This window comes from Lithobates pipiens, unplaced genomic scaffold (genome assembly GCF_037356315.1).
Source record: "Lithobates pipiens isolate NorthernLeopardFrog02 unplaced genomic scaffold, aLitPip1_a1.2 Scaffold_28, whole genome shotgun sequence".
NCBI lineage: Eukaryota > Metazoa > Chordata > Amphibia > Anura > Ranidae > Lithobates > Lithobates pipiens.
This window is the reverse complement of record NW_027507789.1, coordinates 17,908,556-17,933,905: the sequence shown is the minus strand read 5'-3', so window position 1 is coordinate 17,933,905 and position 25,350 is coordinate 17,908,556. Positions and strand designations below refer to the sequence as shown.

At 43.2% G+C, this 25,350-nt stretch overlaps 1 protein-coding gene across 2 annotated transcripts in view; it reads right to left on the bottom strand.

Moving 5' to 3' along the window:
• ARFGEF2 (ARF guanine nucleotide exchange factor 2) overlaps positions 1-25,350 on the bottom strand; it is a 69,526-nt gene that overhangs the window by 22,133 nt on the left and 22,043 nt on the right. For both annotated transcript variants that reach the window (XM_077458793.1, XM_077458794.1), the window contains exons 8-24: positions 24,551-24,672; positions 22,631-22,764; positions 20,367-20,601; positions 19,566-19,665; positions 17,117-17,256; positions 16,909-17,017; positions 12,159-12,360; positions 11,721-11,832; positions 9,798-10,003; positions 7,393-7,477; positions 7,142-7,313; positions 6,712-6,863; positions 4,888-5,016; positions 2,949-3,107; positions 1,618-1,762; positions 1,440-1,539; positions 144-184 (exon numbers count right to left, since the gene is read on the bottom strand). In XM_077458793.1, coding sequence (XP_077314919.1) covers positions 144-184; positions 1,440-1,539; positions 1,618-1,762; positions 2,949-3,107; positions 4,888-5,016; positions 6,712-6,863; positions 7,142-7,313; positions 7,393-7,477; positions 9,798-10,003; positions 11,721-11,832; positions 12,159-12,360; positions 16,909-17,017; positions 17,117-17,256; positions 19,566-19,665; positions 20,367-20,601; positions 22,631-22,764; positions 24,551-24,672 — 2,343 coding nt within the window. The remainder of the gene's footprint in view (positions 1-143; positions 185-1,439; positions 1,540-1,617; positions 1,763-2,948; positions 3,108-4,887; positions 5,017-6,711; positions 6,864-7,141; positions 7,314-7,392; positions 7,478-9,797; positions 10,004-11,720; positions 11,833-12,158; positions 12,361-16,908; positions 17,018-17,116; positions 17,257-19,565; positions 19,666-20,366; positions 20,602-22,630; positions 22,765-24,550; positions 24,673-25,350) is intronic.

Below are 25,350 nucleotides of genomic sequence, written 5' to 3'. Positions count from 1 at the left end.
TCTCATACAATAAAGGATGTGCATGTCGTGCTTTCCCTTAAAATGTTGTACAGGCACCTGATACACCCAGAAGCTAAAAAAAAAAAAAAAAAAAAAAGGACACAGGGCATCCACCATGCACATATATATAGTACATATTCTACCTATGGCCTTTCCATCCAGTCGTGTTGATCCAGTAAATATCCTGGAAAAGAAAAACGAACAAGAAAAAAGGTATAAATGTTAAAGCCGCTCTGCAATATTTTATTTCATCATATAGCTATAGGGAAATGTGGAAAGTAAAAAATACTAAACACTGCACTGCGTGACTTTCATCTAAAAGTAGTCCTCCCACTGACTGAAGCAGTAGCTGTACAAGTCTGGATCATCATCTCCAACAGTTGGGATGTGCTGTTTATGGACCATCTACGTTTGGAGTCATGGACAATCACCGTAGATTGTTCACCGTTTGTTTTAATAGAGGTTAAGTTTATTACTGGTTTTTCATGTATGATAGATTTTCCTCCTGAAGAAGCGCTGACTTGCGCAACATGTACAGCAAACCTACTATACGCCTCAACCATAAACTGCATCCAAGTATCTGGAACATTTGTCCATCCTAGGTCATTTAACTTCTGTATATGGCACTATTGATACAATTAGTGGTGTGAGTGCTATGTAGGCAATTTGTCATAATGTGTTTTTTCAATTGATTATATATGCATACATAAGGTTTAACGATATTTAAACAAACGACACTATTTATATACTTTAAGAAATTTGATATATAGATATATCTATATATATCTATATATCTATATATATCTATATATCTATCTATCTATCTATATATATATATACCATCATCCCCAAAAAGATGTGGGCAGGACCTGGGGCTGTCATCCTTTCGTCAATTACTACCGAGTCACTGACTCAGAACAAGCACAAGTTGGTGCAGTCGGGGTAACAGGTGACACATACCTAAGGGCTTATTTGCTAAAGCTAGAGGGTGCAAAATCAGTCACATTTCTGCACAGAAACCAATCAGCTTCTTACCAAATCTTGTTCAATTAAGCTTTGCCAATAAAACCTGGAAGCGGTTTGGTTATTATGCAGAATTGCGACTAATTTTGCATTCTAGCTTTAGTAAATAAACCCCCTAGAGCAGTGATGACGAACCTTGGCACCCCAGATGTTTTGGAACTACATTTCCCAGAGTGCATGATCATGGGAAATATAGTTCCAAAACATCTGGGGTGCAGTTTAGCAATATCAGCTGCCTTCTGAACACACCGAATCCCTGAGTGGCCTGCTAATCATATGCCCAGTGATGTCGCTGACTGCAAGCTTGTTACAGGGCAGTGTCTCAAATTATGAAGCCCGACACAGCAAGGCATCTTGCATTTTTAGAAGGTCAGCAATAGCCATCTTTGCATTCCTCTCAGTACAGGCTCTCTTACCTGTCCACGGCCACTACCACACTTTGCGAGCTGGTCTCTCCGACAGACTCCTGGATACTGGCGATCTGCTTCCTATCCGCCCCGCTGCCAACTAAAGTCCCTGGAAGACATTACCAGCGAGTCACAGACCCTTTCAGCTTCGCCTCATCTTCATCACCAATCAGAACATCATACTCACCAATTCCGATGCCCATAAACTCTTCCCCACCGGATGTGTAGCTCTTGATTCCCTCACGATCTCGTCCAGTTCCGGAGATGTAGCGCGTCTTAACCCCCGTCCCAATGAGTTGGGCGAGCTCCAACTGGCTGATGCACTTCAGAATCTGCAATAAACATACCATATACTTCTATATCTTATCCACCTTCCTATGACATCTATCAATATACACACACACTTCTAGATCATAGCCAACTTTCCATGACATGCCTCTATAAATACTTATAATTATATTCTATGATTTCCCTCTAAAGGAAAGCGTATTTTTTTTTTTTAATGTGTTAACAAAAGGATCCTGCTCCTTTAAAGCATTTTATACAGCACAGTGCTTGTGCTGTGCGATTTGGCACCCAGTAACACCTAAAAAAACCTGGCTGATCCTCCCAGTTCTCCCCTCCCCTATGTAAACTCACCACTATAATCATGGCTGCTGAGCCCTGACACCATGGTCAGTTTATGTGCCTTTGTCATCTGCAGCCAGCTCTCCTGTGTGTCTGTGTGTCTTCCGCCCCACCCCCCTCCTGCTGCAGGAATTACAAATTTAGCTGTATACTATCCGTTCTGTCTCTTAATGCAGTGCTCCCCGTCTGTTCTATTCCAAATATTTCTCCTTCACTGCATCTTACCGCACCTGGCTATCACGTGACCGACCTTGTCTCCTCTCGTCCCACTGAGGTCAGCGGGGGAATCGCAGCCCCTCCTGCTGCTTCTGTCAGACGGGCTGAGACGAGATATGGCCAGTCACATGAGTGACGAGAGCCGCAGCGAGATACCGTAAAGGAGGATTTTTTTTTTAAATAAACAGAGACAGGGGGCCACTGCATTAAGAGACAGACCTGAGTATGTAAATTTGTGAAAGTGGGTTAACAACCACTTTAAATTCTGTATTATATCCGCTGTTCTAATACATTTAATTTCATCTTTCCATGTCATCCCTTTATATACGGACATTCCCAGTATATCACAGAGTACATGCAGGATAAAGGGGGGGTCTGCTTGGTTGCACCTCTTTATAGAAAGCTTTATGGTCATTGGGTGCGTTCCATTATATAGAGTGCTACTGTATGCTGCCCAAACTGAGGCCGGGATGCAGTTCTTCACCACCCTGTCAGCTCTGAATATGCTCAGTCTCACCTATAGAAAGACACTTCCTGTAGAACTCTGTCTCCACATACTTGTCCAGCCAGGAGTGCGCTATGAGCTGCTCTATAGACACAGACCTTGGCTGGATGAACAACACTGATAGAAGAGACGTGTAGAACAGACACAATTCCCTGATAAACTCTACACACCTCATGCCAGGAATTGCCCAAGTAATTGCCATCGGTGTGAGCCACAGTGATCAGCGTTTTGATGGTGTCAATGTTCTTCTGCTTCATCTCTGTGATACTTGAGCTGGCAGTCAGAAGGGAGAAGCGAGCCAGAGCCTGGACATATGCATCTCGTTCCAGCTGCAGAAGGAAAAAAAAAACAAGTAAACATTGGTGCGCAAAAGAGGGGATCCTAAAAGTCAAAAGAACGTGAAGAAGTCCATAAAAGTATTCAAGATAACTGATCTGACAGTGTAGGAGTTACTGGGTCTTTACACTTGAAAGCAGCCAGTTCCAGGATGAGCTAGAAGGAACTCTGTAATCAAGAAGGAAGACAGGGAACAGCGCTTTCTAAGCCTAGTAGTTTAAGAACACTTTAATAGTTAAAAGGTAAATAACTCACAAAGGGTAGATGAAATCTTGCTTTTAGCAACATAAGTTCCACTTGTAAATCCTGAATGGTCTCGCTAGGTGTCTTTGTCCACAACAGTAGACTGTCAGCTATCTGGCGGATTCCCGCACTACCATCAGTGCTCGTGGACGCTGAAGACCAAGGAGCGACTTGCTTCCGGGATGCAGGGGGAGGTGGCATGTGTTCGGAGTATGCATGTTCCTTCATCAGGCCTGAACACATGGCACCTCCCCCTGTATCCCGGAAGCAAGTCACACCTTAGCCTTCACGAGCACAGACGGTAGCGTGGAAAAAAAAATAAAAAAATCAAACACATCTTAACTACCTACAAATGTAAATGAACCCTTACTGTTCTGAGCCCCCTATAAGGCTGCTTTCACACTGATGTGCTGCGGTTTACCTGAACCGCAGGGGTGCAGCACAGAGCATCTGCGGGTTAACAGCCCTTTGCCATATTCTTCTATTATATCCTGCAGGTGTGGTGTACTTTCTGAAAGTGAATCAAACCCACAGGATATAATTGTGTCTGACTAAGTGCAGAAAACCCGCAGGAAAGCTTCAGGTAAACGGCACTGCACCTGCAGTGTGGGTAAACCACATTGCATCAGTGTGAAAGCAGCCCTATACTGTTATGCCCAGTGTATTGCCTCACACTGACCCAAAGATCTCTTCTTTCCTGCTGCTGGCTTCTGGAGACCGCTACCTGGGATAAGAGATGGCATGCAGTTGGTATTACTCTGCATGGGACAAGAGCCAACCCTACAAAGGAGGCATTCTCTTATGTGGCTCTTACTCCCTACAACTATACAGATCTAACTTTATAAGTAGTGCCTCTACATTGCACTCAGTTTGATGCTCTGCAACGGAGGGTCAACAAGACCAGACTGTGACCCACCAGTCACCTGTCCTCAATCTAGGGGTTGCTGACCCCCGCTTTACAGCTTTTAGAAGGGATTTCACACAAACCAATTTATGACAATTCTGTCCTTTTCATATAGTTATCCTTTAACGAGAACCTCTTCTCAGTATACACATACTGCAAACTGCTATTAGCTGGTGATCAAAGGACCCAAAAAGGAGCTTATATTCTCCTCTGAAGCTTGAAAACTTCCACAAAGGCTGTGGTGAGCACTGAATGCAAACATCGATTTCACGCCAAGCTGGAATGTCACACAGCTGGATATCCCACAGTGCAAAGCGGGCATTCCAGCACGATGTGAACGGATCATTGGTGGAAGCAGGAGATTGTGTCCGAGCTCCCACTAGAAGATACAGATCTGCATACTGAAGGTGCCAAGGGTTCAATAATGCTTCATAACGCACCTAATACCAGCCTAAGCCAGTGAAACTCCCTTTCTTCACATCAGGCCCCGCCCCTTGTTATAGAGGCAGTAAGCAAGCAGTTCCATCGTGGCAGATGTCTTGGGTACGTCCGTTCCTACCTAGTCATGGCTGTTCATTTCCTCATTCATGAAACCTGAAAAGTGAATACAAAGTGATGACACGAACCTGCATGCTGAAGATACACGAGATCCGAATGGCGCAGCGAATCCCCTCTAAGCAAAGATAAGCAACTTCATTATCGTCGCAGTCCTGGAGGCCAATGCTGAAGGCAGCCAGTAGCGGAGTCCACACCAACTGTAGAGAGAGAAAAAAAAAAGAAAAACGCTGAGTACACTCTACATTTCCATGGCTCTATTATATACTACAATGTATGAGGAGGCAGATAAAGCGGCTGATGCAGATACAGTGACTCCCCCGCACATACAGCCACACCTCCTGGATAAAAAGGAATTGGGGGTGGAGGACAGGGAACAGGGCAATTTTGGCTACCTTATTATAGGAAGAACAAAGATGATTTGGAGTAACTACAAAATGACAGGATAAGTTCACCTTTTAAAAAAATAAAATGCATTTTTTTGCAGGTACAAAAATGTGCATTTTTTTTTTTTAAGGGAGCCTTCAGAGCATTACACTACCAATCAGATCACTGATGTAATCTCAGGCTCCAGCAGACTCTCAGCATAGCTGTCTACTCGTACCTCATATGGGCAGGCAGTTACCTGAAAGCAGGATGACTCAATGAACTACGACAGCGCTCATCAGCACTCTCATAGTTCATTCAAGCTGCCAGCCATTACGTCACAGAAAACGGAGAATACACTGCTTCATTGGAGCGGAGCCCTTGCATGGCCATGCCATTTTCAAATTGTGACAGTGGGTGCGGGGAAAGGATCCCCTGTCTGTTGTCACAGGGAGGGGGGCTGCAGATGCTGAACATGTTACACTAAAAACAGGTGGAACTTGCAACATGTACCAAAGGTGAACTTATCCTATATATTAAAAAGGGTTACAGATCTCCTTAAATTGAAAGGCAGGATAAGCTGTGCAGGTTTTAAATTGGTTGTAAACCCTTACAACACACTTTGCCGTACAGGTAAACCTAGATTAAGGCTTACCTGTAGGTCCAAGAAATATCTCCTAAACATACACGGTTTAGGAGATATTTGCCGAAAGACAGGCACCGCTGTCTACGGCGCATGCGCCGTAGACAGCAGCGCGCAGGCGCACTGATATGCCGCAAGTGGCGGCTCCCGTGCACATGCGAGGGAGTGACGTCATCGCGGCTTCGCCGAATGACAGCGGCGGAGCAGCGAGACCCACCAAGAAGATGGATGCGCCGGACTACAGGGGACAACGGTGACTTCGCTGGCTCCTGTGTCAGGTAAGTGACACATAATGGACTACTATGCGATGCTTTGCAGGGAATGAAAAAGGAAGTGAACTCATCAGGGTTTACTTCCTCTTTAAAACATTTGTTTACAAAGAAAAGTCCTGAAAAGAAGAAGAGGATATCCCCATGGAGTAGAAAAGGTTCTCTACATGACAGGGATTAAAGCCTTAAACATAAGGGAGTAATGGCAAAATTAATCATTCAATGAGAAAAAAATAAATAATTGCTTAGAATATATTTTACAGGTAGGAGTCGTTTGTAAGTCCAGTGTTTGTAACTAGGGGACCACCGGTACTTATAGAGCGCCACCAATTTACACAGCGCTTTACATATATATTGTACATTCACATCATTCCCTGCCCTCAAGGAGCTTATTAATCAGAGTTTTAAATTAAATTTGGGACATTCTGGGAGAAAGATCCAATCAGATTGTCCTTGTAGGGCGAGTTAGGAATTTTTACAACAAAGTGGTAAATTTTTCACAGTCACCCTAGGTTTTTGTCGTCAAAATGAACATGCCAGACATGGTTTTATCAGCCTACTTTCTGGTGTAGCCATCTTTAGCACAGGATCAAGTCTTGCTTACACATACCACTTACTTTGAACATAGGTCTGACGTGCTCCAGGTGCGTGGCGCTGGTGAATGGGGCCTTCTCTTGACAAATGGCTTCCATCAGCGCCTTGGCTGTTTTGGCCATCTGCTCCATCTCCATATTGTATAACAAGCGCCGTTCCTTCTCAGTGGGAACACCTGAATGAATGAGAGTGAGAATTGAACCCATCCAGGCAAAAAATTTGATTTCTGTACTCACTGTAAAATCTTTTCTCACAGTTCATTGAAGGACACAGCCATGCATTAAGCTGTATCCTGCAATAAATGAGAGAAAAAAAGTTTACTATATAATAAAGACCTCCATCTGCTAAAAAGTTACATGCACCATTGAAGTGATTCAACACAGACATCCTCTCAAATACAAAATAATTCTGGGTGGGCCATCATCATAAAGATCCAATGTCCCAAACACTAACCTGGTTTTGTAGACTTGTTAGCGATGGTGTGCTCCTTCGTTTCCTTCATGGCAATCTTCTTGCCTTCTATCTCATCATATATGGCGGACAAGTACTCTTCTGGGAGGTCTTTGCTGTCATTAATACCGCAGTTCATTTTTATATATTGTTCTTTCGTCATTTTATTTTTCACCTGGTAAAATAAAAACAGACTGTCATATGATCTGGACGGATGAAGATGACACATCCTGAGGGTGTAATAAAAAACGCACCTGAGGATTGTGAAGATCTGTGGTGAGCATGATGATGGAGTAGGCCAGGACATAAGCGGTGTCGGCGCTGGCAAACAACGTCTGCCTGGAGGAGAGAGAAGTGTAAATCTACAAGCACATTCAAATATCAGAGAGTATTACATATGGTAATGAGCTGTCTGTCTGACAGCTTTATGCAGATTTAAGGCGATTCTGGATTGGTACGTTATTATACACCATTAAAGCCTCACCGAGCTGGCCGACATTAACCATTTTAAAAAGACACAAGAAAACTGGAGTTAGACTTAATTTAACCACTTCAGGTCCAGAAGATTACAACACAAATGCCACAAAGTATCCCACTTACAATACGCCAAACAGCACATAGACAAGCCTCAAACCTTCTGGCACAAAGTCGTTTGGAGTGATGAGACCAAAATTTAGCTTTTTGGCCACAACCATAAACACTACATTTGGAGAGGAGACAACAAGGCCTATGATGAAAGGTACACCATCCCTACTGTGAAACACGGAGGTGGATCACTGATGTTTTGGGGGATGTGTGACCTACAAAAGGCACATGAAATTTGGTCAAAATTGTTGGCAAAATGAATGCAGTATGTTATCAAACAATACTGGAGGAACATTTGCATTCATCAGCCAGGAAGCTGCACATGTGACGTCCTTGGACATTCCAACAGGACAATGATCCAAAACACAAGGTCAAGTCCACCTGTCATTGGCTACAGCAGAATAAAGTGAAGGATCTGGAGGGGCCATCTCAGTCTCCTGACCTCAATATCATTGAGACCCTCTGGAGAGATCTCAAACGTGCCGTTCATGCAAGACAGCCCAAGAATTGACAGGAACTGGAGGCTTTTTGCAAAGAGTAACAGGTGGCTTTACCATCTGAGAAGATAAAGAGCCTCATCCACAAATACCACAGAAGACTTCAAGCTGCCATTGATGTTAAAGGGGGCAATACACGGTATTAAGAACTGGGGTATGTAAACTTTGGATGAGTGTCATTTGGGTAGTTTGTTGTGATTAGGATTTAAAAAGAGTAAACACAGTTGATTATTAAATGGCTTCAGCTAAACACTGACCATGAGTGAAAGAAAAGTTTGTGTGTGCATATATACACACACACAATAATAAATAAATATATTATATATATATATATATATATATATATATATATATATATATATATATATATATATATATATATATATATATATATATATATATATATATATATATATATATACACACACACACACACACACACTATATATATATATATATTAATTTTCTCTTTTCTTTCTGCTATAAAACAAAAGGAAATGTATACAATTTCTTCATCAGTTTAGGCCAATATTTATTCTGCTACATGTTTTTGCTAAAACAAAATCCCAATAAGCGTATATTGATCGGTTTGAGCAAAAAAGTTATAGGGTCTACAAACTATAGGATATATTTATTTTTTATTTACTAGCAATGGCGGTGATCAGCGTCTTAAAGTGGGACTGCGATATTGCAGTGGACAAATTGGACACTTAACACTTTTTGGGAACCAGTGACACAAATACAGTGATCAGTGCTAAAAGATATGCACTGTCACTGTACTAATGACACTGGCTGGTAAGGGGTTAAAGGAGTTATCACATATTTGGATAGGTAAATTTCTTACTTTTAATGCGGACGTCTGTATACATTTTAAAGCATAATTAGGTTGGTCCAGCTTGGACCAATGCAAGTATGCATATCTCATACCTTGCCAATCTCTGGATGAGATGAAAATCTTCCAGGTCTGAGTGGCTGGGCTTATGCATGGTAACAGTCCACAGGTGGTCGCTCGGCATTGCTGCCAATCAGAGAAGGCCTAGGATTTTTTTCAATGACTACAAGGTCTTCTCTGATTGGATGAAGTAAAGATCATGGCATCATTGCACTATTTTGATACGATCGGTTGTCCAGCTGTAGCTGCACTTTCTCCATCCAAGCTATGACATCACAGATTTTACAAAAGGTAGTTTTATCATAAATTAGAAAGATTTTAAAATATAAAAATGGTGCAGGTTTGTAATGAGCATATGAAAAGGAAGTTATGGTGAAAATTAAAAAGCATCCCAGAGTTTAGCATTTGGTTACAATTGTATGACCTATGTGGATTCTCAATTTGATTCTTAAACTAACTGTAACCGAATAAGCTCATAGCTATAGACATTCATGATTTCACCCTCTAGATCAGGGATACGCAATTAGCGGACCTCCAGCTGTTGCAAAACTACAAGTCCCATCATGCTCTGCATTTCATGCTTGTGGCTGTCAGAGTCTATGCCTCATGGGACTTCTAGTTCTGCAACAGCTGGAGGTCCGCTAATTGCATAACCTTGCTCTAGATGTACAGCATATGGCATTACCTCTGGTTACATTCCAAGTATCTTGCTGCAAATTTCTCCATCAGCCGGTCAATTTTCTGGGCTTCTCCGGGTAATCGGAATCCTTGCAGAAAAAGTCGCAGCGCGGAGATAAAGTTCTTGTCATGGAAATCCATCTGGTCCACATAGGTGTACATAACCTCTCTATTAAAGCGATTGTTTTCTCCCAGGAATTCCCCGATCATAGTCTGGAAGAGAATCAAAAGAGTGACCATCTACAGGCCTGTACTGCAGCCAAGAACAAGTCAAATTTCAGCAGCAAAAGTGGTTTTATCTCAAAGTGCCACAGAATACACAATGTAATGATTGGTTAAGGTGTGTCTGGAATCAAAAAGTGAAGATTTGCTATTATAGGTTGGCAACATCTAAAAATAATATCCGTGCCAAACACCACCCTGAAAAAAAAAAAAAAAAAAATCTACCCTTTGTCTGGACTTCTGTGCTCAAGTACTCTTATTCTGTATCCTCATAGATGTATATGTGAAAATGTGTGAGATAATCACTGATGCCCCCTGGCTGTAAGTCTAGCCAGATTTGGAGCGAGCTTTGGTGAGGTTACTCCTGTGTTTTTCATTGTTCTTCTTAATGGAGCTGTACCTGAAGAACTGCAATGCAAGGATCTCCCTGCTTCATGCATTCTGTGGATCTGTGCTTCCTCCATCTTTATCACTAACCCACCAGTCATCAGATCACCAGTCATCAGGGAAAGCCGCTCTGACACGAGGAAGCAAAGACCTGTTCCTATAACAAGGAACGCAGGGACACAAGGCATGGTAAATCAGTAACGAGCAAAAGATCAGCTGCAGGGAGACCACAGGCAAAGCCATTGGCCGGCCTTTGCCCTCTGCTGGACTTTTTTTATGAACAGCTTCTACAGTACAGGTCCTCTTTAAAGCGGAGGTCCACCCTAAAGTGGACCTTCCGCTCATCGGAACCCCCCCCCCCTCCGGCGCCACAATTGGCACCTTTCAGGGGGGTGCAGATACCTGTACAGTACAGGTATCTGCACCCACTTCCGGGATAGCTCTCTGCGGAAAGGGGCGTAGATTACGCCCCTTTCCGCAAGTGCCCCGCTGCCTGCTGGGAAACACACAGATCCCAGAGGCAGCGGGGACCGTCCTTATTGCACAGCACGACTCGCGCATGCGCAGTAGGGAACCGGGAAATGAAGTCGAAAGGCTCCATTTCCTGATTCCCATACCCAAGATGGCGGCGGCAGCACTCGAGAGACGATCTAGAGATCGGCTTCGGGTGCCGACATCGCGGGCGCGCTGGACAGGTAAGTGTCACTATTTTAAAAGTCAGCAGCTGCAGTATTTGTAGCTGCTGGCTTTAAAAAAAAAAAAAAAAAAAAAAAAAAACGCGGAGTCCTTGTGGACTCCCGCTTTAAAGGGGTTGTAAAGGCAGTTTTTTTAAATCTTATTGCATTCTATGCATTAGGATAAAAAGCCACCTGTGCGCAGCAGCACCCCTAACACTTACCTGGGGTCTCTCTGTCCAGCGATGTCCACGAGTGTCTCAGCCGCTTGAGATTCTCTCTCCTGATTGGCTGAGACACAGCCAATTATTGGCTCCTGCTGCTGTCAAAGTTAGCTAGCTTAACAGGAGAGAGAGGGGGTGGGGCTGGGTCAGGGCTCTGTGTCTGAATGGACACAAGGGAGCTGTGACTCAGCTCTGGCGCCCCCATAGCAAGCTGTCATAACGCCACCCTGTCACAACCACCCCCTTCCCACCATAGCCCTACCTCTGCCTACTTCTCCTGCAAATAAAAAAGTAGGGGGAACAGCCCCTAGTGCCTGTCTATGGGGTACAATCAGTCCCAGTGTTCATCCTTATACAGACAGGCCTTGCTACCCCAAGAAAACGCTGCACTGGCAATAGTGGACAGGAATAGCAGGCACTTACAAAATCCAGCCGGTCCTCTTGGTGAAAAAACTGAGCAATGTCTTGAGGGGCATTTCCCAGCATTCCCTGCTCCTGCAGATACTGAATCCCTCTTTTTGGCTTCCGATTAAACCTTAAAAAGAAGATAAAAACCAGCTTAAAAGGGATGTGACCAGCTAAATATACAGTGTTATCTGGCGATTTTTTTCTGACTGTGAGCAAAGTGAAATATACAAAAATTAACATGCTGCATGTAATCTGATGTTGGAGCCGCTCTCACTGAACTCTTTTTTTCAGTTAACTTCTATCTGTAGACTGAAATATATTACTGCTATTTTAGGATAGTGCCAATAGCGTTCTAATATTCTGTACACCAGTCCTACATCGTTACCACTGCACAGGCAAGCAGTAAAGCTCCAGGATTTGCAAAAAAATGTAGTGTAAAATATTTCTACTCACAGTTCAATGCCGTGCTCAATGATTTCCTTCTGCTGTTTGATGACCTCAAACTGTTCAGGGTAATCAGGGACGGAGGTCTGAGAACCCACGCTCCCGATACATGAAGACACCGAAGAATCCACTGAGCTGGCACTGCTTCTGCGGCCCAATATTTCCGGCGTTTTATTTTCACTGGTCTCAGGATCGCAGGGTTTCTCTGGACCTGAAGAATCCAAAAGAGATCGTAGGTCAGTCTGTGGTCTGGAATTACGGTGTCAGACTCACTGATCAGATCACAATCACAGTTTCCTACTCCTCAATACTCCGAGTGCAGGGTGGATAAAAATCAATGATAAAAAAATAAATAAAAAAAAACTTAAAAATAAATTAAAAAAAAAAAAAAAAAGATTTTTTTTTGATTTTTATCAAATTTTAATAAAATGCTTTTAAAGTAAAAAACTAAATATAGATTTCCACTAAGGATACATTAATAATTTAGCTTATTCAGCATTAAATGGAGCTTAGTTATGTAGCATGAGGCTGTATATTCGCAATATTTACATTATTGGTAAACTCATTCAATGAAAGCTGAGATAACATGCACTACATTGATGCATTCACACAATTTCACAGTAAGAGATAAAACAAAAGTTAAGGAATATTCTTTTATCCTATTGTTTTGCAAATCTACATACACTACAAACTGTATGATTGATATCGGAACCGATATCACAGTTTTACTAACCTGGCAGCTTATTATTCTAAATAGAATCTTTAATATTTGCAAACAAAATGAAGTAGGAAACCTTCATTTTGTTTGCAAATATTAGAGTTTCTAACCTCCAGCAAGAATAAGTCCTTAAAGAGGAAGTAAACCCTTTCAAACCACTTTGACCTACAGGTAAGCCTAGATTAAGGCTTACCTGTAGGTCCAAGCAATATCTCCTAAACCTATATGGTTTAGGAGATATTTGCCCGAAAATGGGCACCGCTGTCTACGGCGCATGCGCCGTAGACAGCGGCGCGCAGGCGCACTAAATGCGGCAAGTCCAAGAATGGATCTGCCTAATTTGTCGACTCCCGTGCGCATGCGCGGGAGTGACGTCATCGCGGCTTCGCCGAATGGCATTGGCGGAGCTGCGAGACGCGACTCCCGTGCGCATGCGCGGGAGTGACGTCATCGCGGCTTCGCCGCTGTCATTCGTCGGAGCTGCGAGACGCCACCAGCAAGATGGATGCGGCGGACTACAGGGGACAGCGGCGACTTCGCTGGCTCCTGTGTCAGGTAAGTGACACATAATGGGGTAGTATGCGATGCATAGTAGTCCATTATGCTTTACCTTTGCAGGGAAAAAAAGAGGAAGTAAACCCATCAGGGTTTACTTCCTCTTTAAATGTAAAGAGCACCTGTCATTTCAGATCCATCATGGCAGCGCCTGTTAGCGGGCATCCGCCACGTCCCTCTCCTTGTTGTGTCACTGCCACATCACCAGCCCTCCCATTAAAGTGAATGGGACTGATGATGAGTCAACAGCGGGTCAGAGGAGGAGCCACAGCGGGATAGACATGAGTTGTTCTTTAAAAATTAGGATGTCAAATAGAGTTTATTTAAATTAAGCCATTTTAATAGTGATCTAAATCAAATCCACCCGAATATGGGTGTAACATGTTATGAATGATGAACTTATCCTTTTAAAGCTGAAGTTTGATCTGCTTATATTTATGCCTTCCCTTTTTTCCTATTCTGAATAAACCCTATTCGCATTACAGAACTTCTCTATGCAAAGGGGGCAGATCATGACTATTGTGAAGGGCCTGCAGGTTGCTGTTGATTAAAATCATCACTGCACTATGGCCGAAACAACTAATCGATTAATCGACAACTAATCGATTATGAAATTAATCAATTGCTATTTTCATAATCAATTAATCGGCCACTAACATAATGGGGTTAGAAAAAAACTAAAAATAGCCCTTTATAGTACAAAAAGAGCAAATCGCTATTGTAAATATTACTTTCACTCTCCTATAGTAAAAGATTAACCCCTTACAGTAGCGATTATTTGCTCTTTTTGCACTAATTTTAGTTTTTTTAACCCCCATTATGTTACTAAACATCTCAGGCCTGGGTCACACCTGTTTTTTGGTGCTTTTTGCAGAAACGCACTACAGTTCATTTACATGGTTTCCTATAGGACACGTTCACATTCATGATTTTTTCAGCTGCTGCATATTTGGAAAAGACAAGGACTTTTTAACGCAAAAGGGTGCTATTTTGGTTCAATATACTTCAATGGAGAAGCTGCAGAAAAGCATGCAATGCGTTTTTGCGGCAATTTGTGTTTTTTTAATCTGCCTAACAAATTGGGCCAAAAAATATGTAAAAATGCAGCAAAATTACCTTTTTTTTTTTTAAAAGGTTATTAACCGATCAAAACAATAAATCGGCCAACTAATCGATTATGAAAATAATCGTTAGTTGCAGCCCTACACTGCACCCTGCCCCAGTACTCCTCTCAAAAGCCCTCATGCAAGCGGTGGGCTGGCTCTTGGAAGCAATAATGCAAATATCAAAATGCCTTGATAAGTGGATGTCAGTCTGGAAGAGTAGGCTTTCTAAAACCAGCTATTTTTTCATGCACATCTCCCTATGCAACACCCATATGTGAAACTGAACCTCCACGACTGACAGAACCGAATTCCAACGAATGAAAGGCACAGGCCAGGGACAGGACAATAGGGCTCGGGAATAAAAGGTGGGCTCTATCTAAATGGCTCCAGATTCTAATGCACATTGCGAGAGGCTCACAGTGTGCATTGTAATTCAGAGTAAGCATTATCCCTATGAAAGGGGCCCCTGTACAACTGTGCAAGACTGAACGGAAGAGAAGAGGTTAGGGTTCAGCAGAAAGGTAAAATTATTTAACACATAAACATTACAGCTGCACTATTCTGGCCAAAAAGAGAATCACTATTTTTTTTTCTTAGAATAAAGATCACAATTCTCTCATGATCCTTGCGGTGTAACATCTTTTATATTATACAGAAAAAAAATTTGGGCTAACTTTACCGTTTCGTTTTTTTTTTAAATTCATTAAAGTGTATTTAAAAAAAAAAAATGCATTTGAAAGACCGCTGCGCAAATACAGTGTGACCAAAAAAATGAAACAAAACAATGTTTGGGGGGGTTCTAAGTAATTTTCTAGCAAAAAAATAATGATTTTAACTTGAAACCAATAAGAGTCTAAAAAAGGTTTAGTCTTTAAAGCGGAGGTCCACCCTAAAGTGGACCTTCCGCTCATCGGAACCCTCCCCCCCCTCCGGCGCCACAATTGGCACCTTTCACGGGGGAGGGGGGTGCAGATACCTGTACAGTACAGGTATTCTGCACCCACTTCCGGGATAGCTCTCTGCGGAAAGGGGCGTAGATTACGCCCCTTTCCGCAAGTGCCCGCCCCTTTCCGCAAGTTCCCCGCTGCCTGCTGGGAAACACACAGATCCCAGAGGCAGCGGGGACCGTCCTTATTGCGCAGCGCGACTCGCGCATGCGCAGTAGGGAACCGGGAAATGAAGCCGAAAGGCTCCATTTCCTGATTCCCATAACCAAGATGGCGGCGGCAGCACTCGAGACGATCTAGAGATCGGCTTCGGGTGCCGACATCGCGGGCGCGCTGGACAGGTAAGTGTCACTATTTTAAAAGTCAACAGCTGCAGTATTTGTAGCTGCTGGCTTTTAAAAATAAATAAATAATAATAAAAAAAAATAAAAAAATAAAATTAAAAAATAAAACGCGGAGTCCCGGTGGACTCCCGCTTTAAGTGGTTAAACTGACCTCCTTTCAGAACGAAGTTAATTCCTTTGATCTAAAGAACAAAAAAGTTAGAATGTTTATAGTTAGCCTTTTTTTTTTCTTTTTTGACAGCTGTTGGCTTGAGCAGAGAACTCTGCATAGAAATCAGGAAAATACTTTGTTAAAGCAGAGTTCCACCCAAAAGTGGAATTTCCACTCATCTGATTCCTTCCCCCCCCCCTTCGGTGCCACAATTGCCACCTTTCGGGGGGAGGGGGGGACAGGATACCTATATTTGAAAGGTATCCTTTCCCACTTCCGGGAACCCAGACCACAGCCAGTGATGTCACCACTGGGCTCCTTCCTCCTCCCCCAGCTGTCGGCCCAGTAGGTGAGAGGAGCAGGCCTCGCGAATGAGCAGTAGGGTTGTCGGTGTGAAGCCAAAAGGCTACACAGCTGGGTTCCCTTACCCGCAATGGCAGTGGGGGGCACCCGACTGCTGATGGAAACAACAGCTGCCGGTGCCAACAATCGCTGGACTCCAGGACAGGTAAGTGTCCTATTAAAAACCAGCAGCTACAGTATGCGTAGCTGCTGGCTTTTACATTTTTTATTTTTTTGGGCGGAACACCACTTTAAGATCACAAGGGGGAAAAAAATAAATAAAAATTGCAATCTCGATTCTTATCGATTACCCATGCAGCTCTAATATACTTTCCTGATGGGACACAATCATGCAGACCTACTAAACTTCATTAGAAGTGAGAAGGCAGGCAGAGCTTTTCAATGGATGAAGAGATCAGTCAGAAAGTAGTTCAGGTGTTCTCCGACATCTTTCAATGTAAACAGCTGAAAATTTCCAAGAATGGTTCCAATGCTCTCAATATTTAGCAACCACCCCAAATATTTCTGAACAAACCGCAGCTACGACGCAATTGGCTGACAATATAAAAACAAAGCGCCATTAAAGGATAGCTTACCGAGGTTGGATTGGTGGTTGGGGTTGATGTAAATATCTTTGCTCCATTCCACCATACACTTTAATATGGAGACCAGACACTCCAGGCCTTTCTTCCTCAGGCTGATCTCCTGTATGAGGACACACAAGGGTGACATGAGGACCAGGTGATGAACAATCAAGATATAATCCAACCAGCAGTGTTACCTACTGCCTGCTCCCACCCTCACCTGCAGGGGGCTCATCCCCAGCTCATGGCCACTTCTTCCCTGAGCAATTTTGGACAAGTCGTTCACAAGTCGTTCAAAAATATTAGCAGCATTGAGGTCACAGTCATAGTTCACATAGATGTCCACCACACACTGCGCATCTAAGACAGAAGAAAGTGCAGAGATATTACAGAATTCTTTATTATGTTTAATATTCTTCTTCTTTAATGTTATGATTAATATTATTCTTTATTATGAAAATGTTCTACAGACACAGGTTACGAAAGATGAATTTAGTCTATATACAGCAACAAAAAAAATCTACAAAACTATCAATATTTGGGAAAAGGCTACCATAAATATTGTGTAAAAAAAAAAAAAATGCAAAATCATATACTATTAATAAAAACCCTATTAAAGTATTAAAGTATTAACAGTACTCTTGTACTTAAAGTAGAACAAAAAATAAAAAATTAAATAAAAAAAAGTTTTTTTTGCTTTTTAGTTTAAGATCAAGCGAGGTGGGAATACACCACCTGTCAGGTTATTGTCTTTTGTGAAATTCACCCTATTTGTCCTGTTTACCGTTTCCACCAATAAAAAGAAAAATTTTAATTTTTAATTATCGCCAAAATAGAATAGAGGGAAGATCCCCCAATGGGGACACTAGTTCCGGTGTGTTTTGGGGGATGGGGTGGCGCTTCAGATGGTACATGTCCTTAATATGAGATGAGCAATGGCTATAAAATAGCAAAGTCCAATAGTCCATACTGATGACTAAAAGTGGGCAATAAAAGAAGGCAGCCATCCCTCAGAGGGTGTCCATTACCTCTGTAGACATGTGGAAAAGCAGAGAAAAGGGGGAGGGGCCAACTGAACGTAGTATAAAAAAAAAATAAACATATATATATATATATATATATATATATATATATATATATATATATTTATTACACATACATATACACTTACAGAATTCAAAAGGGGATAATGCCCATCGAGATCTGATCAGTCCTGGAGGTGTCTAATGGCCACTCTGCAGCCGGTCCCATGGCTGGTGGGGTATGTGGATCTTGTGAGCGGCTGTGTATTCATCTCAGGATGACAGGAAGCTCCAAACTGACCAGTGTGGAGCTTCCTGTCATCCTGGGACAAAAACACAGCCGTTCACATGTTCCACATCCCCACCAGCCATGGAACCAGCTGCAGAGCGGCCATTAGACACCTCCAGGACTGATCAGATCTCGATGGGCATTTTTATGCTGATTTTTTTTTTTTTCCAATACTACATTCAGTTAGCGCCTCCCCTTTCCTCTGCTTTTCCACAGCTCTGGTGACAACCATGGATTCTCTCTGACTTCCTAAAGTAGTTATTGGACAGGAAGTGAAATCTCTTTAATGGGAGACAGAGGTTATAAAACTCTCCCTTACTCTATCCAATATGAAAAAAAAACAAAAATACTATTTCTAATAGTTCTTCTTAAATGTGAACTGTAATGAAAGGCAAGATAAATGTACACAGCAATCGATACATTTATTGTTGGTACCAACAGCCTCAGAACTGACCGGGGCTGGCTTTGTCTCAAGCTCTGTCCAGCAGCATGAGAGCTGTAAAAGTCACTCCTGGCCAGAGCGCCGATTGATGTGCGAAAGGTCACACTACAGTTATGGTTAAAAATTAAGTGCATCAGCTCCCCGGCAGCTGCCCAGACACTCAAGAAAAGGTCTAAAAGACCATGATATATGATGAGGAGGTCACAAGCTTACTGCCCACCACCTAGCAGGAGAAAAATAAAAATAAAATAGAGATGATATTTAAAATCAGTGATAATATTAAAACCTGAATCCAGCAGCATTCGACTGCTTTATCTAATATTTAAAGATGTATTAGGGTGACGAAAACTCCCTTTAATTCTTAAACATTCAACCTGCCATTTGTTTAGATGATGTGACTAATGCTTTGAATCTCTGAGTTTTGGAGGCCCAGCATGACACTGCTAGAGACCAGTGAGAAAAGTTCCTCATCTTCTCATGGTGCTAGGAAAAATAAACAAACAAAACAAAAACAAAAAAACTAAACTAAACTGCTCAACCTTCTAAAATGGGCAGCCTAGGTGCCCAATATGGAGTGTTGCAGCACACTAGTAGAGGAGAACTACCCTTATGCTATAGCCTAATGTCCAAACTCCTGGAAGTGAGGCCTATAATCTAGACGTCTGCTGTAATGCAATCCAAAAAAACATGAAGATCCCGGTTAGTTCTGATGACTTTACATGAGACACCAGTGGTCTCTCCATGTCTGGGTGTAAGAGTGAAATCGGAAGTGCCTCTAACAAATTCAAAACACGGAGAGACCAGCGTTCGTTCTGATGTCACATGAGACACCAGTAGATTTTCCGTGATCTGGGTGGGAGGGTGAAATCACAGAGGAGCTCTCCCAATTTGGTAGCGGATGTCGGCCTTGAGATACCTGCACAGATCCTGGTCAGCGTCTGGATCACCATCCACTTGTGCTCAAAGGAACTTGAGGAGGTCTCCAGTATATTTAAAAAGATTTCTTTAAAAAACACCTGCAATGAAAGAAACCAAAAAAAAAAAAAAAAAACAAACAAAAGAAAGGTGATATTAAAACCATGTTTGTTTGTTTTTTTTTTAATAACAAACATTATACTTAGATGCTTTGTGTAATGATTTTGCACAGAGCAGCTCAGAACCTCATCTTGGGTCCCACACCGGCGCTCCTGGCCCCTCCCTCCTGTCAGGCGCCCCCACAGCAAGCTGCACCCAAGCAGGTACGCTCTCGAGCCATGGCTGTGTCCATTCACACATGGAGGCATGGCTCAGCCCCACCCTCTCTCCTGATTGGCTCACTGGCTGTGAATGACGGCAGCGGGGGCCAAGGGCTCCCGCTGCTGCCAAAAACCCAATCAGGAGTGCGAGTCCCCAGAGAGGCATTGCTCTCATGGACATTGCTGCATTGGGAGGGGGCTGAGGTAAGTATTGGGGGGGCTGATGCACACAGGTATTTTTACCTTCATGCATAGAATGGGCCGTCCAGCTGGGAATAAAATAGCGGATCATAAAAAAAAAAAAAAAAAAAAAACACCCCACACACCACAAATGGATTCTCACATCCACACATTTGAGGTGGATGGAGGAATCCTCCCCACTGCACTACTGTAGTCTAATCTGAGGACTTCTCTGCTGCCGCTTGGATGCATGGGCTGATCAAACATATATCTACTGTAGAATATACCTAGACCAAGCTTACCTCCACCTGCATTTTTAAGTGCATTTTGAAGTTGGAGAGGAGGCTCAGGAATATGGCCAGGGACAGCTCAAAGACGTCAGGCACGCCAGACACGCCGTTCTTCGATAAAGCTACACAAAGATATTGCTTAATGGCATTGATGAACATTTCATGGGTCCTGAAGACGGGGCCGGCACTCTGCAATACTGACAAGAGGAGCTGCAGGGAGATGACCTTGGAGCGGAGTTCATGGGATCTGAACAAAGCATAAGAAACACAGAATTATCTGCTGGGACACATCCTACACATCATTTACTTCTCAAACTACCAATCAATATGGTATAAAAGTATAGCAAGTATAAATGCAGAGCAGAAAGTATATAGCAGTTTAAGGGTTCAGCTCACAGTGTAGGACTTTGGTTGTCAACTTTGTTTAAAAGAAGTAAAGGGGTTTTTATAAAAAAATAAAATAAAAAAAATAAATTAAGAATCATACTTACCCAGGTGGATGCGGCATCGGTCCGACGGCGCCTCTAACACTGAGAACCGAGCAATCGAACACCCAGAGCAGGGAGCTGCTGACTGTCAATCAGTCACAGCTCTCTGCTCTGCCCCCTCCTCACTCATTGGAGCGCTGGGCTGTGGAGGGGGTGGGGGCGGCCGGCTCAGCCCCTCAGCAGCTCAGCTAAGAGGCTGAGCCAGGTGTCGGTCCAGGGATATGGCGGATCCCAGCTCCGTGGTCGTGATGACACGAAGTCTGGACTAACTTCTGTGACGTCAGCAGAGAGCAGACTTCGGCCCGCGCTCTGCTAAAAACGGGTCACAGGAGTGCAAAACTAACTGCACTCCTGTGATGCGCATGAGAAGTACAGCCAAAACGAGCTCTGGCTGTACTTTCTTTAACCACGCCATTTAGCACTGTGCTGCTTTAGCTGGCAGTTGCTGGGTCATGCAGCACAGCAGCCAAATGAAATTGATATAATTTTTTCACACAAAATAGGAGCTTTCTTTCGCTGGTATTGGATATATGTAAGAGTTTACAACCACTTTATCTGGTTTAAACTGAAAGTTCAGCTGGGTTTTCAAATTTGTGTTTTTTGGACTGTCACAAAGGATTTGGGTTCAACTTCTGAAGAGTTACAGACTTAAAAAGTGGAACTAAACCCATCAATTTAACAGTTTCTAAAAACAGTTACATTCCAGCTTCCTTGGCTGAAATGGAAAAGAGGGTTTCGTTACGCTTTAGAGCAGAACCTTACCCATAACAACTTGCTAAAAATAATATTCTCTAGCAGGAACATATTCCACATTAATGATGTTACCAATGTGTGCTGTAAATTGCCTCCAGCATTGCTCCCGTTACTTCTTACTGAAGCCCAGAGCCCCAGCAGAAGTAAATCATAAAGCGGAACTAAACCCATCGGATTTAACAGTTTCAAAACCGTTACATTTCTTGAAAGCCAGGATTGTTAAGACCCCTTTCACACTGTGCCGCCCATAGCATCAGCGGTAAAATGCCGCTATTTTTAGCAGCGTTTTACCGTCGGATTGGTGGTGCATTTTGGGCGCTTTAAACCCCCACTAGTGGCCAAGAAAGGGTTAAAATAGCCCCGCAATAGCAGCGTTTTGCCGGCGGTATAGCTGCGCTGCCCCACCGATTTCAATGGGCAGGAGCGGTAAACACACCGCTCCAAAGAGGCTGCTGGCAGGACTTTTCCTGACGCCTTGCCAGCGCACCGCTCCAGTGTGAAGGCCCGAGGGCTTTTATACTGGAGACAATGGAGCAGCTGTTTGAGGGCGGATTGCAAGTGCTATTTTTAATGCTATAGCACCTGCAAAACTCCCTCAGTGTGAAAGGGGTCCAACAACCACATTTGCTCATTTTCTCAATGAAACTGTCAAATGTCTGGCGTCATAACTGATCACATGTGCAGCACCATGGCAGTTGCAGATCAAACAGAAGGGGCTTCCTTGGCTGTAAAGTATAAGAGGATTTAATTTAGTTTTAAGGCTGTCAGCAGATCGTCCTCTACAAACACCCCAAACACACCCGCTGCAGATTGCAAGCGCAGTGCGCTTTGAACGTGGTACAGGAAACACGCACGGAACTCGGGTTTCTGGTGTGAACACTGGTCTACAGGTTTTCGTCTCAATTATTTTTAGGATTCCACTCTGATCCACTCTTTGAAAAACTGAGCAACAATCTTTGGCTCAATACAAATAAGACAACTTCAGACAAATCTTATGACATATAGTAATCTCCAATGAAAAGAAAGTCGTCATACTTGGGGTCCGGGGGCCCGTCTCCCAGGGGTTTCATGGACAGCTTGCAGAGAGAACGAAACACCAAAAAAGCATCTTTCTGGAGGATGTGGGTAAATTTAGCACCAGAATGCTGGCCGGGTAGGGAGTCCAATTCCTGCACAGAAAATAATAGGTAATTCCAGAGCATGAAAACAGAAAGACAACAAGGGTATTTTTTTTGTGATGCAAGTAAAACCATTTTTACCAAGTTTACCAGGGCAACAGCGTGACTGATTGAGTACATGTCCTACCTATTGGAGACTAGGGAAACATAATGGATAGATAGATAGAGATATGTTCCACCCATGGTAGGCTAGGGAAACGACATGATGGGTGGGCTATAGGTCCTACCTACAGGAGGTTAGGGCAGTGGCAAGAAGAATGGGGTATATGCCCTGCCTATGGGGATGTGGAAAAACAGGACCATGGATGGGGTATTTGCCCTGTCAATGGGTAGCTGGGGAAATGGCATTAATGGTGCAGTATGTATCCCACCTATGCATATGCTAGGGAAATGGCATTAAAAGGGAAGTATGGGTTTTGTGTTTATTCATACTTACCTCAGTGGGTGGAGCCTCAGACTGATGCTGCAGCTGTCCCCCACCATAGCGGTGTTCTGCCGTATAGTGTCCGGCCATCAAATAGCGTGCGGCCCGTACTGCGCATGCGCAGTACGGAGCAGACGAAGCTTCGGAAAATCTCCGAAGCTGAACGGCGCCTGCGCCGTGAGTGAAGGTGGTAGCCCCACCATCCAAGCGGACATAGGGTTGTGAATATTAGAGGGCCCCTCGCGGGCGAGCTTCGGGCTCGGCCTCGCTGCGCTCGGCTCTTTTTTATTCCTACTCTATGTCCACTTGGATAGTGGGGATAGAACCTGGACTTCATCCTCGCCAATTTTCGGAATCTGTGTTGCTGTGTACTGTGCATGCGCAGTACACAGCGGACACTATCGGATGGAGGACGTTATTTGACAAGACACCAGCACTGAGAACCGGGCATTGTCGATGGCTTGGTTTTCACAGATCCCCGAGAGGAGAGCTGCTGACTGTCAGCCACCACATGGAGTTCTGACACAACTCTACTTTCTAAACTTAAAGTAATAGGATGACTGCTGCATACTATACTTTTATGCTAAGAAATCGCTCTTATCCTGGAAAGGGTTGATGTCACCTGTGTTGGCTCATTGGCTAAAACTGGTCAACGATTCCCTCTGAAGAAACTTGCCTTTGAACTAATGGAAAAAAAAAAAAAAAAAAAAAGAAAAAGCCTTTCACAAAATATGGGGTAGATGGATCTTTAGCCCCATTACTCTCGTCCCCATTTCATCACAGCCTTAATGATGTTCTCTTGTGGATTTGATTGTTCTGACCTTTGTTATGGAAGATGATATTCCTACTAATATTGTATTTCCTCTGTGACAATACTGGTTAACAATACCATATGAGATGATATGTTTGAAAATGTTTTTCTAGTTAGGAACCATAGTGTTTTTTTTTTTTTTCTTTGTACAATTATATGGCGCTTTTTTTTTTTTTTTTTTTTGTGAATTTCTTTGCTTAAAATCCAATAAATATATCTTTTAAAAATAAATAAAATAATAACAACATGAAAAATTTGAGAGCAAGAACAGGACAGCGGTTCTGGTCGTGAGGGAAACTGGAAGCCTGAGGTGCCCCTACCACAGTCCAGCAGTGCTCCAATGGACTCTAGAAATCAGACTAGATACAATTGCATAGCAAGGAGCAGTGGTGTCAAAACCACTCACAGTACTCCCCCTTCCATTACATCTAGACAAGAATTGCGACAGCCCAAGTGCTGCTGTTTGGCTAAGCTATTGTCTTCCCCTCACCTTAATAGGGAACAGTACAAACTCAGTGGACATTCTGCCATATACCACATACCAGATTATCTGTAGAAGACACAGACTGTCGGTCATCTGCGATCCCATTGGTCTGAACACTGTCGGGGGGAGAAAATCCAGCAACTTCTGGCTCACCCGGAACACTGATTGGTACTGTCACCTCTGCAAAGATATATACGTGATATACAATATATATATATTTTAACAACATGTGTGTGCTTGCTCATTACCAACAAGTGACTTCTCTGACCACATTTATCCTGACTCCGGTTGGATCTCAATACGTTAGTGGTCAGGAGAAGCTCTGCTGGATATTTAAAGTGATACTAAAGTATCAGTATTTTTTTTCCTTTAAAAATAACAAACATGTATATATACTTACCTGCTGTGTGCAGAGGTTTTGCACAGCAGTCCAGATACTCCTTTTATTGGGTCCCTCACTGGCGCTTCTGCCTCCTCACCCCTGTAGGAGTACCCTCACAGTAAGCAGCTTGCTATGGGGGGCACCTGAGCAGAGCCACTGCTCTGTGTGTCCATTCAAACAGAGCAGTGGTGTGGTTCAGCCCCGCCCCGCTCCCTCCTCATTGGCTCACTGACCAATTGACAGCAGCGGGAGCCAATGGCGCCATGCTGCCGTCTCAGCTATGCAGCCGAGACACTCCTGCAACATTGCTGGATTGAGATGGGCTCAAGTAAGTATTAAGGGGGGCTGCTGCACACAGAAGGCTTTTTATCTTGATGCATAGAATGCAATGCATTAAAATAAAAAACTAACTTCACAACCACTTGAAGTTTTCTAGAAATAGTTTACCAGAAGGTAGAGAGAATATTGGTCACCTC